Raw genomic sequence first — 12,077 nt, 5'->3', positions numbered from 1 at the left:
AGCAAGACCACTGCCCTGAAGGTCTTGGAATGTCCCCAGAGGAGGTGGTATTTGAGTTGGGCCTCTAAGACAAGAATAGGAGGAAGATGTTCTAGATGGAGGGGTTTGCATAATGAAGCCTCCAGAGGCAAGAGGGAAGAGGGATACTCCAAGTGCAGGGAACTCAAAGGACTGAGGTCAGGCCAGCTGGGGACTATGCTTATCAGCCATCAGAGTGGGCGACAGCCTTTGAAGCTTTTTGAAGAAGACACGGATGTGATTCCTCCTGCAGCAGGAAGATAACCCTGGGCCTGGTGTGAAGGGTGACCTGGCAAGGGCAGATGTTCAGAGAAGCAATACTGGTCAGGACGCTATTGCACAAATCCATGGTGGAGGTGGGCGGGGAGCGTGGAGGAGCAGTGAGCAGAGGCAGGTCAGAGCCTTGACTCTGTACCAAACCAGAGCTCTGTCACAACCTCGCTTGGGAAATTATCAAAGATCTACTCGGTGTCTGATCCATGGGAATTATAAACTACAAATTCGTTACAGCTGATGGTTTTGAGCACTTCAAATACCTGAATAGCAAATACAGAAGCCCAATGAATCCAAAAATTGTTACTACAGTTTTATTTAAACTTGTTCCAAAGACATCCCTCTTGAAATTACTTTATTGATTATTTCTATACTTGTTTCCTGGGCTTCTCTGGTGTCTCAGAGAATAACTTTGGCAGGTTTTGGACCTGCCAGTATAGTAGATGCACAGGCCCTGAGTCGGGATGATCCCCTGGAAAAGGAAATGGCAATCCACTCCAGTATTCATGCCTGGGAAATCCCATGGACAGAGGAGCCTGATGGTCTATACAGTTCATGGGGTTGCAAAAGACTTGGACATGACTTAGTGATGAAACAACAACCATATATTTGTTTCCGTACCTTCCCTTGGGGCAGTCCTCGGGTTACAACTGTATTCTTTGACATCTTTGAATTTCAGTATTTGTTTTTTACTGTTTTGTTGGAACTTTCAATATCCATAGATCCAAATGAAAAAGTAAAAATGTTTTAGGTATTTCTTGGTATCAGCACTTTGAGTTATTGGCCAATTCACTCTGGATTGGGTGGTCTATACCTGGGGGTTTCTCCCAAGGTGATTAAAGCCTGAACTGATGGTTATCAGGCTGAATTTACTATTAATAGTTCAACTTCACTTGTTACCTGATCATACCTTGAAAGTTCACACTTTTTATGCATGGTTCTTTGTTTACAACTTAGAACGCCCCCTTCCTTCTTCTCAAATATCTTTCTATGCTTTCCTGTCTTTATTAATCATCGGTCTGACTTTTCTCTAATGTGCCTAACTGGTGGGGCTTTCTGGAGGCATGACTTCTGAGGAGATAAAGGGTCAGTGTGTCTCTGATGGTCCTCTCCTCAGAAGCCTGCCCTGTATACCCCATGACGTACGTCACCGCTCAGAAGAACTTTCCACAAGGATGGACACCTCCTGTATCGAACATGTCTAACTTGGTAGTGTCCAAGAAAAAACAAAGTCAAACACTAGTTAAAGAGGAAAAATGGATTTTATTACGCATTAGCTATCGAAATAGGGAAGAGGGCCTGGCGTAAACTGAACTCAACTTTGTTGAAGCAAAATGCAATTTTTTTTTTTTTTTTTACTGCATCAGGTCTTGGTTGTGATTCAGGGACTTCAGCTGTGGCATATGGGGTCTAGCTTCCTGACCAGGGATTGAACCCAGGCTCCCTGCATTTGGAGTTATAGTCTTAGCCACTGGCCCACCAGGGGAGACCCTGAGAGGATGGAGGCTGAGCAGGGGAACCAGCTCTTAGATACCCTCACACGAGGAAGGACAGCATGTGAACCAAGAGTTCTTTCTCGATGGGGAAGGAATGTGTACCCAGCAGGGCAGTGGCATGGCTGCTTGCCAGCTAACTGTATTAATCACGCCTCCTATTTTCTGTGTTCTGATGCTTTCACACCTGGGCCCTTGCTGACTCCCAGGGATAGCCAGTTCCTAGAGACCCTGATGCTGGGAAAGACTGAGGGCAGGAGGAGAAGGGGGCGACAGACGATGAGATGGTTGGATGGCATCATCAACTTGGTGGACATGAGTCTAAGCAATCTCTGAGGGATAGTGAAGGACAGGGGAGCCTGACGTGCTGCAGTCCATGGGGTCGCGAGGAATTGGCCACGACTGAGCGACTGAACAGGAGGGAGTCTTGCCCACAGGTGTGCTTTTCAAATATGAGCCCACACTCCAAACTCCTCCTGTATCAGGCTCAAACTCAGGGCAACTGGTACCCAGAGCCTGCGTAAATCACTCAAAAGAGCCAGTTCTAGGCCTGCTGACCCTGCCTCACCCATTCCTTGCAGGGAAACCATAACAAAGGCTTTTGCCTGCAGGTCCTCCCCCTCCTTCCACCTCATGCCCCACCCCCGCCTCCCACCCACACCCCCTGTTCTCCGGGTGATCCCCTGTGGCATCCATGCCCTCTCCTCTTGGGAACTATGAGTAATGCATTATCTTTTCAATGGCAACTGTTTCCAGTTCTGTCCTATTATATCTCACATTTTCTTTCTTTTTTAAACTATTTATTTATTTACTTTTGACTGTGCTGGGTCTTCCCTGCTGTGCGTGGGCTGTTCTCCAGTTGCAGCGAGCGGGAGGCCGCTAGTTGCGGGGCTCAGGCTTCCCGTTGCGGTGGTCTCTCCTTTGGAGCACGGGCTCCCGGGCGCTCAGGCTTCAGTAGCTGAGGCTCCTGAACTCCAGAGCGCAGGCTCAGCCGTTACAGTGCCCGGGTTCAGCTGCTCTGCGGCACGTGGGAGCTTCCAGGATCAGGAATCAAACCCGTGTCTCCTGCTTTGGCAAGCTGATTCTTTACCACTGAGCCATCAGGGAAGCCCCACGCTTTTATTTATTTATCTTTTAAACACAATATATTTCAGAATGGGAACTCACGACTCAGTATCGGTTGGTAGAAAAGGGGCTGGGAATTTTCTCTGAGCTTGAGTCACAGGGGCTGGAGAGTTTTTCTGTTGCTTTGCTGGCTGCCACAGTCCCAGCAGTTCTGAAGATGCAGACCCACTGTGACAGATGGGCTGGGACCAGCTCTGTAGGATCGCCTTCCCTGGGGAACTTGGAGGGGGTCTGGCCAGGGAAGGCTGTGAGCTCACTGCAGACCCAGAGGCCACAGAGGACGGTATGGGAACCGCGAGGCTTGTCTAGAATTTCTCTATCTTCTCCAGGGAGGTTTGGTCTGGGAGCAGCACCTCCACGGTGTAGCTGACGTGCTTGGGGTAGATCAGGCTGTAGGTGTTGTCAAACCTTAGGACGTCTGTGTTGATGGGACAGACATTCAGAGAGGATGCCCGCCTGGGACCTCACCCTCCTGGCAGGTACTAGACCTGGGTGCCACTGCCACACCTGAGAGCCCGGAGCCAGGGCTCCCTACTGGTGGGACCTGATGCACGGCAATGCACCTGACCCCCACCCCCAGGTCCAGGAGGAGCCATTCCCTGCCAACACTCACAGACGCCGGCTTCCGTGCAGGTGAGGCTCCCGTCCTCGGGCACCATGTGGGCGTTGTAGCGCTGGCTGGCCAGCACCTCCGTCATCTCCCCAGCCCGCTGCCGCTCCCCCATCTTGGTCTTCAGGAAAACCCCGAAGCCGATGTCCCCTCCGTTCGACGCGAACTGCCACCTGCAGGGGACAGGGCCCCACTGACCGCCCCCTGCCTGGGCTCCGGGCCCCTCCCGGCCGCGCCCAGGGGTGTGTGTGGGGGGCGCCGTGCCTACCTGAGCACGCAGCCCGGGAACAGGATCTCGTTGTCCACCTGCAGGGAGGAGCCTCGGCCCACGGTCGCCTGGTGGTCGTACTGCACCCTCACGTGGTTGCGCAGGTAGTAACGCTGGGGCACGTCGCCCCCGTAGTTGATCTGTGGGTGAGAGTGGTGAGCGGGCACTGCCCCACGGCCACCCCCCCTCCCTCCCCATCCTCTGGGCACCGGACCTTGGTCAGGCACTTGGGGTTGCCGTCGGGGTCGGTCATGGTCCCCCCGAACTCCACGGGCAGCTGGTCGGGGCTGATGAATTTCAGCAACTCTTGCTTCCAGTTGCCTGTGGGGACAAAAAGTGGGGCTCTGTGGGGGGGGTCGGGGGCTCAAGAGAGGGCAATGGGGCCAAGCCCAGGGCCGTCCTGTGCCATCTGACAGCCTCCCCCTACCTCCCACATACTCTCAGTGCCTCCAGGACAGAAGCCAAGAAGATCTAGGTCCACAGTGTCTGTGTGACCAGTTCCTGCCCCTTCAGCCCTGGTACCCACCCCTATCTGTCCAGGTGTTAGCCCATGAGGCATCTTTTTGGGTTTTTTTGACCACACCACGTAGTTTGTGGGATCTTAGTTCCCTGACCAGGGATCGAACCCGGGACCTCTGCAATAAAAGCGCTGAGTCTAACCATTGGACCACCATCTTTGCAGGGACTCAGATCAGTGTCTCCTGGAGCGTGAGGCTGAGCACAGGTGTCTACCCTGAGCTTCCCTTTCCCTCGGAAACTGAACTCAGCCTTCCAGTCAGCCCCTGCCCTCAGCTCCTGCAACTCCAGCACCCTTAGAACTGGGGGGGCAAAGTGTATCAGCCCCCCTCTCCCAATGCTGCTCTGAGAAGCCAAGGCTGGTTCACAAAGGAATGAGAGCATTATGGGAACGAAGTAGGAGGAAGCAGACGTGAACGCCCAACATACCCTGGGGTCAGTGTGGACACAGAATAAAAGGGACTCCCCGAGTGTTCTCCTTTAATGGAAAAGGACTCTTCATTTCTAGGGCATTATTTTATGGAAAAAAATTAGGGATGCATACAAAGATTCATCTATAAGCCTCTTCACTCCTAACTCTTCCCTAATGGTTAAAAAAAAAATTACCAACAACCTAAATTTTGGACTTTACCAAAACAGAATAAAGTTTATCACATGGTATGTGAAAAAGGTAGGTTGTAAAAGAGTATAACATGGTGTGAACCTATTTTTAAAAGTGAATTTCTTTGAAAAGACAGCGCATGTTAATAATAGTTCCTTGAGTGACAGGATTCACTCTCTCCTTTATATATTTCTATATTTTTCTAAATTTCCAAATTTTATCAGTTATGTAATTTGGAAAACCTGCATCTTACTCTCCCCATTTTTATGGGGCGGGGTGGGTTGGGGGGAGGAACTGAGGAATCTGAGACCCAGACAGAGCCAGTGGCTCACCTGCAACTCATAACAGACAAAGTCACCCCTTAAATTCACATCTCCCAATCCAGAGCTGGGGTCCCTCACATGTGCTGCCGCCGGGGGTCTCGCAGAGCCCTCCTGGCCCCTCAGCCCTCTGGCAGGTGGACACATTGGCCTCAACAGTTGCTGCCCAAGGGAGTGGGTCCCCCAGAGCAGCTGCGTCCCCGGGCCTGGTGCCCTCGTGTTCAGGAACCCTCAGGCTCTGAGCTGCAGAGGAGCTGCCCACTCACCTCCAAGGATCACCACCTTCCTGCGTGTCTCCTCAGTGATGTACGGCTTCATCAGGTTGAAGGCCACCGGGAAGAGCCTGGGGGCTGAGACAGGCACCGTTCCATGGTTTCCTGGGGTCTCCTTTCCCTGCCTGGTGGCCTCCAAGTCCCCTGCACCGCCCCCACACCCACTTATGCATATGCGGAACTGGTTCACTCACCTTTCACAACAATTAAATTCTTCAGAATCTCAGGGTAGTTTGCCTCAAGTGCCGAGAGAAACTGTAGGGTCAAACTCAGGTCAATGCACAAGATGCAGGTGCCTAAATGCCGCCCCCCTTAAGGCCCCTGAGGCCTCTCCAGGCACCCCAAAAGCCACCCAGACAAGAGGAGTTCCCACCGTCTGGTTTGTTGGGTCCCCGTCATAGACCACCCCCTCCCACCCTGAAGCCACTAGTGCAAATTCTTGACAGATTTCCAGGGGATGACCCCACCCACTGCAGACCAAAAAGGTCCCCCTCAGTCAGGTCTCTGGAAGGCTCCTCTCCATGTGGTTTCGGGCACAAAACGCTTCCAGCATATAAGAAACATTCAAAGTTGCAAGGCATGGCTCTTTCTTTTTTCTTAATTGGAATATAATTTACATACCATAAATTTCACCCTTTAAAAGTGTAGAGTTCAGCGGCTTCAGTGTATTCACCAAGTTGTGCAACCATCAGCACTGTCTGGTTGCAGAATATTCTCACCACGCCAGAAGAAACCCCACACCAGTTAGCAGTCACCCCATTCCCCACTCCCTGCAGCCCTGGTTAAGTACCAGCATGCTTTCTGCCTCATGGATTTGCCTAATCTGGATATTTCATATCAATGGAATACATGTGGCCTTTCGTGTCTGGTGTTCTCAATCTAGTACATTTTCATGGTGGTTCTTTTTCTCTTTTTTGACCTTGTCGCACAGCTTATGGGATTAGTTTCCTGACCAGGGATTGAACCTATGCTCCTTGCACTGGAAGCATGGAATCTTAACCACTGGACCGCTGGGCAAGTCCCTCATGGTGGTTCTTGAAATGTTAAAATTTTTAGGTTCTCTGCTATCCTGTATTGAGCAGAAAGAAAAGGCAGGCTGGCTGCCCCGGCGGGGGGCAGGGGGCGGGGGGGTGGGGGGAGGCAGATCTTATCAGGGTCTCCCTTCCCTCCTCAGGGCCCTGGAAGATGACTTGCTCCCAGCCCCCTCCCAGGTAAGAGAGGGGTGAGCGGGGAGGGAGTATAAGAGAGGAAGGGACACCCATGGGGACTCTGACCGGCCTGGGGACCAGGCCCTGTTGCTGTGACCTCCTGGACGTGAGGTGGTGATACTGGGGTGATGACTGTGACTTGGCACAGCCCTAAAAGACTTCGGGTTTGAAAGGATCCCTGCAGGGTCTTCCCTGGTGGTCCAGTGGGCGGGAATCTACCTTCCACTGGAGGGAGCGTGGGTTGGATCCCTGGTCAGGGAACTAAGATCCCACCTGCTGCAGAGCAACTAAGGTCACAGCCTCAACTAGAGAGAAGTCTGTGTGCCACAAAGAAGATCTGGCAGCCAAAATAAATAAATATGTAAATATTAAAGAAAAAAAGGAGCCTCAAAACTCTGGTTAGAGTTAGAGAACCTCCCCACATACAGCCCACACCAGCAAACGAGGGGCAGAGTCCCCGGTGAGGGGACACCGCCCTGGGTGGGGCTCCCTCACCTCCTGGATAAGCTCCACTCCTGGCTTCCACAGATGCCTCAGGCTCAGCCCCTCGAAATCAAAAACAGTCGAGATTTTCTCCACTTTCTTCCCCAACTGCAAGGGAATGCTGAGAGGTGAGACCCCCCGGAGGGTCGGTGCCCCCCACAGCCCACAGGAGGTGGGGCTGGGCCCGGCTTATCCTGGTTCCACCATGCCAGGAAGCCAGGTGCAGGGAGCCAGGACCGTCCCGAGGGGCGCCCTCCCCTCGTCTGCCCCGGGGAAGGCAGGTCGCCCGAACCGTGTCCACTCAGAGGTGCTGGGAGGAGCCGGGGAGCTGGGGAGGCCGTGGTGGGTGCCCAGTGTGGGGGGCTGCCTCGGAGGAGGCCGGATTTCGGCGGCCCAGGGGGCCGGGAGGGGCCCCACCTCCTGGCTCTGCTGCTCACAGTCTCGTAGGAGCAGCTCCAGGCTCCAGAAGTTGAATCTGAGTAACTCTTGTTTGGAGACGGAGAGTAGGAGGCCCTTGAGGTCCAGGCCTCTGATGATGCGGTACCAGACGGGGCTGCCCTCCCTGTCGTGGCCGCAGAAGCCACTGGGCTCATACAGCCTGATCACCTGGATGCACGAGAGAGCGGGGCTGGGTGGGGGGAGGCGGGCTTGACGGAGAGCCGGGGTCTGGGGCGGGCAGGGCGCCGGGGGCCCACCTCTGAGGGCTGCCACGCGAGGATGTTGTCCAGATCTTGTTGCTTCCGGAACTTCACGTGCTAGAGACGGGGTGGAGGGGGCAGCTGAAGACCCCTCCTGAGTCAAGGGGTCTGCAGGGACCCAGGGACGCCAGGCCAGGCCCCGCTGCCCGCAACCACTGAGGGCCTGCCAGGGCATCCCGGGCTCCACGGACCCAGAACTGAGGGTGGGGATGCCAGGGGGACGGGGGAGATGGGGTCTGACACGGATGAGGAAGGAAAGACTCAGCAAGGAGCACGTGAAGCCCGCATCCGTGGCTGCCTCTCCCTGCGCCCTCCCTCCTGGTCCCCAGGCCCCAGTCCCCACACGGCTTCCCAGGGAGCCCCGCAGCAGGGTCAGACTAACCCCAACCCTAACCCCAGCTTCCAGTCACCCTTAGTCAAAAAGCCAGACTCCCCAGGTGGCCTGCTGGGTCCCCGGGCATGGGCCTGGGCCACCCACTCGGCTGCCTCTCTCCCCTTTCTCTCTAGGGCATGACCTCCCGTGCGCCCGGGTTACTCCAGCTCACCCGCACCGCAGGACCTTTGCACGGCTCTGCCCTCTGTCTCCAGTCGTCACGTGCCTGCCTCCTTTTGGGCATTCATGCCGGCGCCATCACATCACCCTTTGGCAAGGAAGGCCTTCCTGCCCTCCCTCACTTCCTTCCACCTACTGTCATGGTTGCAGTCTCCACTCTCAGGAATTGCCTTGTTTATTTATCGGGTTTCTTTTCACTCTCTTTCCACCACTGCACTCTCCCCAGTACGAGAACCAGCGAGGCTCAACATTGAGGTGCAATAAATGGTCGTTGCAAGAAAGGAAGGAAGAAAGTAAAGAGGAACCGAAAGAAGGAAGGAAGGAGAATGGAGAGAAGAAAAGACAGGGAAATCCCTGGCAGCCCGGTGGTTAGGAGTCCGGGCTTTCATGGCCGAAGGCCCAGGTTCAACCCCTGGTCCGGGAGCTAAGACGCCACAAAGGACAGGAAACAGGGCCGGGGGAGGTATGGCCCTCACCTTCCGCAGCATGTCCTCTGCTTTCTTCAGGTCAAAGCTCCGAGCTGCGAGGAGGAGATAGGGTGGTGGCTGTGGACTCCTGGGGGCAGTGAGTCCCAGCTTGGGCCCCTCGGCGGGGTACGGGCCTCTGGGTTGCTGTCCACTCGGAGGTGCGGAGGAGTCGAGGAGCTCAGGGAAGAAGCTTCTGGGTGCCCAGTGCTGGGGGCCGCCTTGGAAGGGTTGGGCTGTGGCTACCCAGGGGGCTGGGAGGGCCCCCCGGCCCCCTCACCTCCTGCATCCCTGATTCCCTGGGCTGATGGCAGCGGGTGTGCCCCGGGGCGGGCCTTGGTAGGTAGGCACGGCCCAGGAGGTAGCTAGGAAGAGAAGGTGTCCAGAGAAACAGCACGTGGAGTCCCTGCCATGCCCATGGCCACTGCCAGGGCCTTGGAGACCCTGTGATGCCCAGGGTTCTTTTCCTAATGCTCCAAAAACATGAAGAGATCAGACCCTCCATATCTGGTGGAATCACAGAGCCAGGAATTATGTAAATCAAGAGCCACTTCCCCTCTCAAATGTCATTGAGGATGCCAGTGAATTTTTGTTTATTTAGGTTATATCTGTTGATACTTACTTGACTAGAAATTAAAATTGTACACAGAAACTGTGTACACAGGTAACACATACTTGCGGTTGCTTCCAATGCCTGTGATTTGGAGCAACTTGTGACACAAGAGAGACCTCGTATGCCCTCGACCTTCATCCCGTGTTACCGTCCATCCTCACCTCGGAGCCAGCGGAGGAGGAAGTAGTCATCGGCGCTGGGCAGGACGGCCAGGACATCCTGCATGTTCTCCCGGAACTGAGGGCAGAGTGGGGAGAGATGCGGGTGGGCCGGGCTCCCGGTGCCCCATGGCCGCAGGGGACGGGCTGGTGCCTGCAGGCCTGCGGAGCCCGCCTGCCCTCAGGAAACAGGGGGGCCCACCCGTGCTGGCGCAGCTGAGGCCTGGGTCAAGTCACAACAGTTCCTTTCCTCCCTTTGGGAAATGGGACAATAATGATGAACCAGTTGCCCAAAGAGGATGAAGTGTAGATTCTTTTTGTTTTTGTTTTTTATTTTGGCTGCCCCATGTGGCTCGTGGGATCATAGTTCCCAACCAGGGATTGAACCTAGGCCCTCAGTAGTGAGACTGCAGAGTCCTAACCTCTGGACTGCCAGAGAATTCCCTGAAATGTGGAATAAATGAGATTTACAGGCCTCACTCTTCCCTTACACCCATGCGGGCAGGGTGGGTCCTCTTCAGGGCCCAGCTCTCCACCTTCAGGGAGACCCCAGGTCAATTCAGGTGGGAGGGTGAGTGACATGGAGTCTAGGCTCAGAGAGGTTGAGTAATTTGCCCAGTGTCACAGAGCAAGAGGCAAACCATGTATCTGATCCAGGGCCCATCATCCAGGCCTGAACAAGGGGTGACTCCACCCAGCCTGAGAAGACCCTCTGTAGACAGGCCCCAGGAGGGCTTGGGGCAGTTTCGCTGGGCCCCAGCCCTCTCCAGGGGCTGAGGGCTGAGGGTTCCACTTCTGTGTGAATGTCGCTGACTATGAGACGCAGCCAGCCTTCAGGACTCATGCATCTGGACCAGGACTCAGCAGCCCCAGTGCCGTCGGCCTGAGTCATTCCCCTCTTCCTGCATTTCAGTCTCCTTTGACCCCAAATAGGAGGGTCAAAGAACCAGCTCTGGGCCCCACAGCCCCAAATGAGCTGATTTTCTTTGTCCTCAGAAACACAAGGAAGGGATTTCCCTCGTGGTCCAGTGGATAAGACTCCAAGCTCCAACGCAGGGGACCTGGGTTTGATCCCTGGTCAGAGAACAAGATCCCACATGCTGCAACAAGACTGAGCATGCCACAACTAAGAACCAATGCAGCCAAATAAACAAAGGTTTTTGGGTGTTTTTTTTTTTAACACATATTTAAAGAAAGAAAGAAGCTCAAGGGAGTGTTTGGCCCTGAGCTGATCACGTGATTCATCCTGACGTGATACTGCCAGTAGATCTGTTTCCACACCAAGGGAGGAATCTGAGGCTCACTCGACCTGTTCTGCCAAGATCTGGACCTAATTCTGTTTGGTTTGTTTGTTTCAGCCAAGCCACGGGATTTGTGGAGTCCTAGTTCCTGGACCAGGGATCTAACTCTGACCCTTGGTGGTGAAAGCAGAGTCCCAACCATAGGACGGCCAGAGAGGTCCCTGGACCTAATTCTTGACCCCAGTTGTCTTGTAAGAGGACTTATACTCCCAGCCTAGATGGAATCTGCCCTCTTTCAGGTGTAGAATTCTTCGAAGGCAGGATTCAGGACCTCCCTCCATGCTACTGAGGTGAGCTTCTGTGCCTGGAGCCCTCACTTGCCATGTTCAGCCACGAGGGAAAGACCCCAGTGAGCTAGAAGGGAGAACTCACGCCGGCTCCTGCATCCACCAGGTCATAGGTAAGGCTGGGACCTGCCACCCCAGCAGCGCTCACCTGTGGGGCCCAACAGAGTGACCACTAATGTTTGAAACGTGGCCAGTCTAAATCAAGATCTGCCGTGAGTATGAGATACACGCAGGATTCTGAAGACTTAGTACCAAAAAAAAATCTCAGCGATTATTTTTATGTTGATTACACGTTGCAACGATAACAACTTGGCTCTATCAGGTTAAATCTATTGTAGGGAATTCCCCGGCAGTCCAGTGGCTGGGACACGGCTTTCACTGCCGAGGCCCAGGCCCAGTTCCTGGTCCAGCAACTAAGATCCAGCAATCTGGCCAAAAGTAAATAAGCAACATATATTATCAAAATTGATTTCACTTGTTTCTTCTCCCTTTTTTAATGTGGCTGTTAGAAACTTTGAAGGGACACGGGTAGCCAGCATTTGTGGTTCACGTTACATTTCTACTGGACAGCGCTCGTGTAGACACTGGTCTCCAAGACCCTCAGAGTTGGGAAGAGAGCTAGGGCTACAGAGCTCAGAGGGGCCGCAGGGGACTTGGGGGCCCCCTCCCCTGGGGCAGAACGAGAAACTGAGGCCCATGTAGGACTCTCCCCTCCCCCACCCGCTGCCACACTCACCTGGGCCAGCGCCCTCTCCTGCGAGGGGCTCAGGTCACCTACTTGCCCACTCATGCTGCCCACAGCGGTGTGGGGTCGGG

At 54.4% G+C, this 12,077-nt stretch overlaps 1 protein-coding gene across 2 annotated transcripts; it reads right to left on the bottom strand.

The window, feature by feature from the left end:
• Positions 1 to 2,877: 2,877 nt before the first annotated feature.
• On the bottom strand, positions 2,878 to 12,077 carry SEC14L6 (SEC14 like lipid binding 6). 2 transcript variants are annotated; one of them, XM_065904135.1, is made up of 12 exons: positions 11,998 to 12,077; positions 9,677 to 9,752; positions 8,915 to 8,958; positions 7,883 to 7,942; positions 7,605 to 7,793; positions 7,200 to 7,295; positions 5,691 to 5,751; positions 5,491 to 5,574; positions 4,002 to 4,108; positions 3,788 to 3,927; positions 3,523 to 3,692; positions 2,878 to 3,327 (listed from the first exon to the last, which is right to left on the bottom strand). In XM_065904135.1, the coding sequence occupies exons 1-12, from the start codon at positions 12,049 to 12,051 to the stop codon at positions 3,215 to 3,217; spliced, it is 1,194 nt and encodes a 397-aa protein (XP_065760207.1). In that variant the 5' UTR covers positions 12,052 to 12,077; the 3' UTR covers positions 2,878 to 3,214. The 2 variants fall into 2 exon arrangements, with proteins under 2 accessions (XP_065760207.1, XP_065760208.1); XM_065904136.1 differs by lacking the exons at positions 7,605 to 7,793; positions 7,883 to 7,942.

This window comes from Muntiacus reevesi, chromosome 13 (assembly GCF_963930625.1).
Source record: "Muntiacus reevesi chromosome 13, mMunRee1.1, whole genome shotgun sequence".
NCBI classification, from domain to species: Eukaryota; Metazoa; Chordata; class Mammalia; order Artiodactyla; family Cervidae; genus Muntiacus; species Muntiacus reevesi.
Note: the sequence above shows the minus strand (reverse complement) of the source record. Positions and strands in the feature narration are given on the sequence as shown.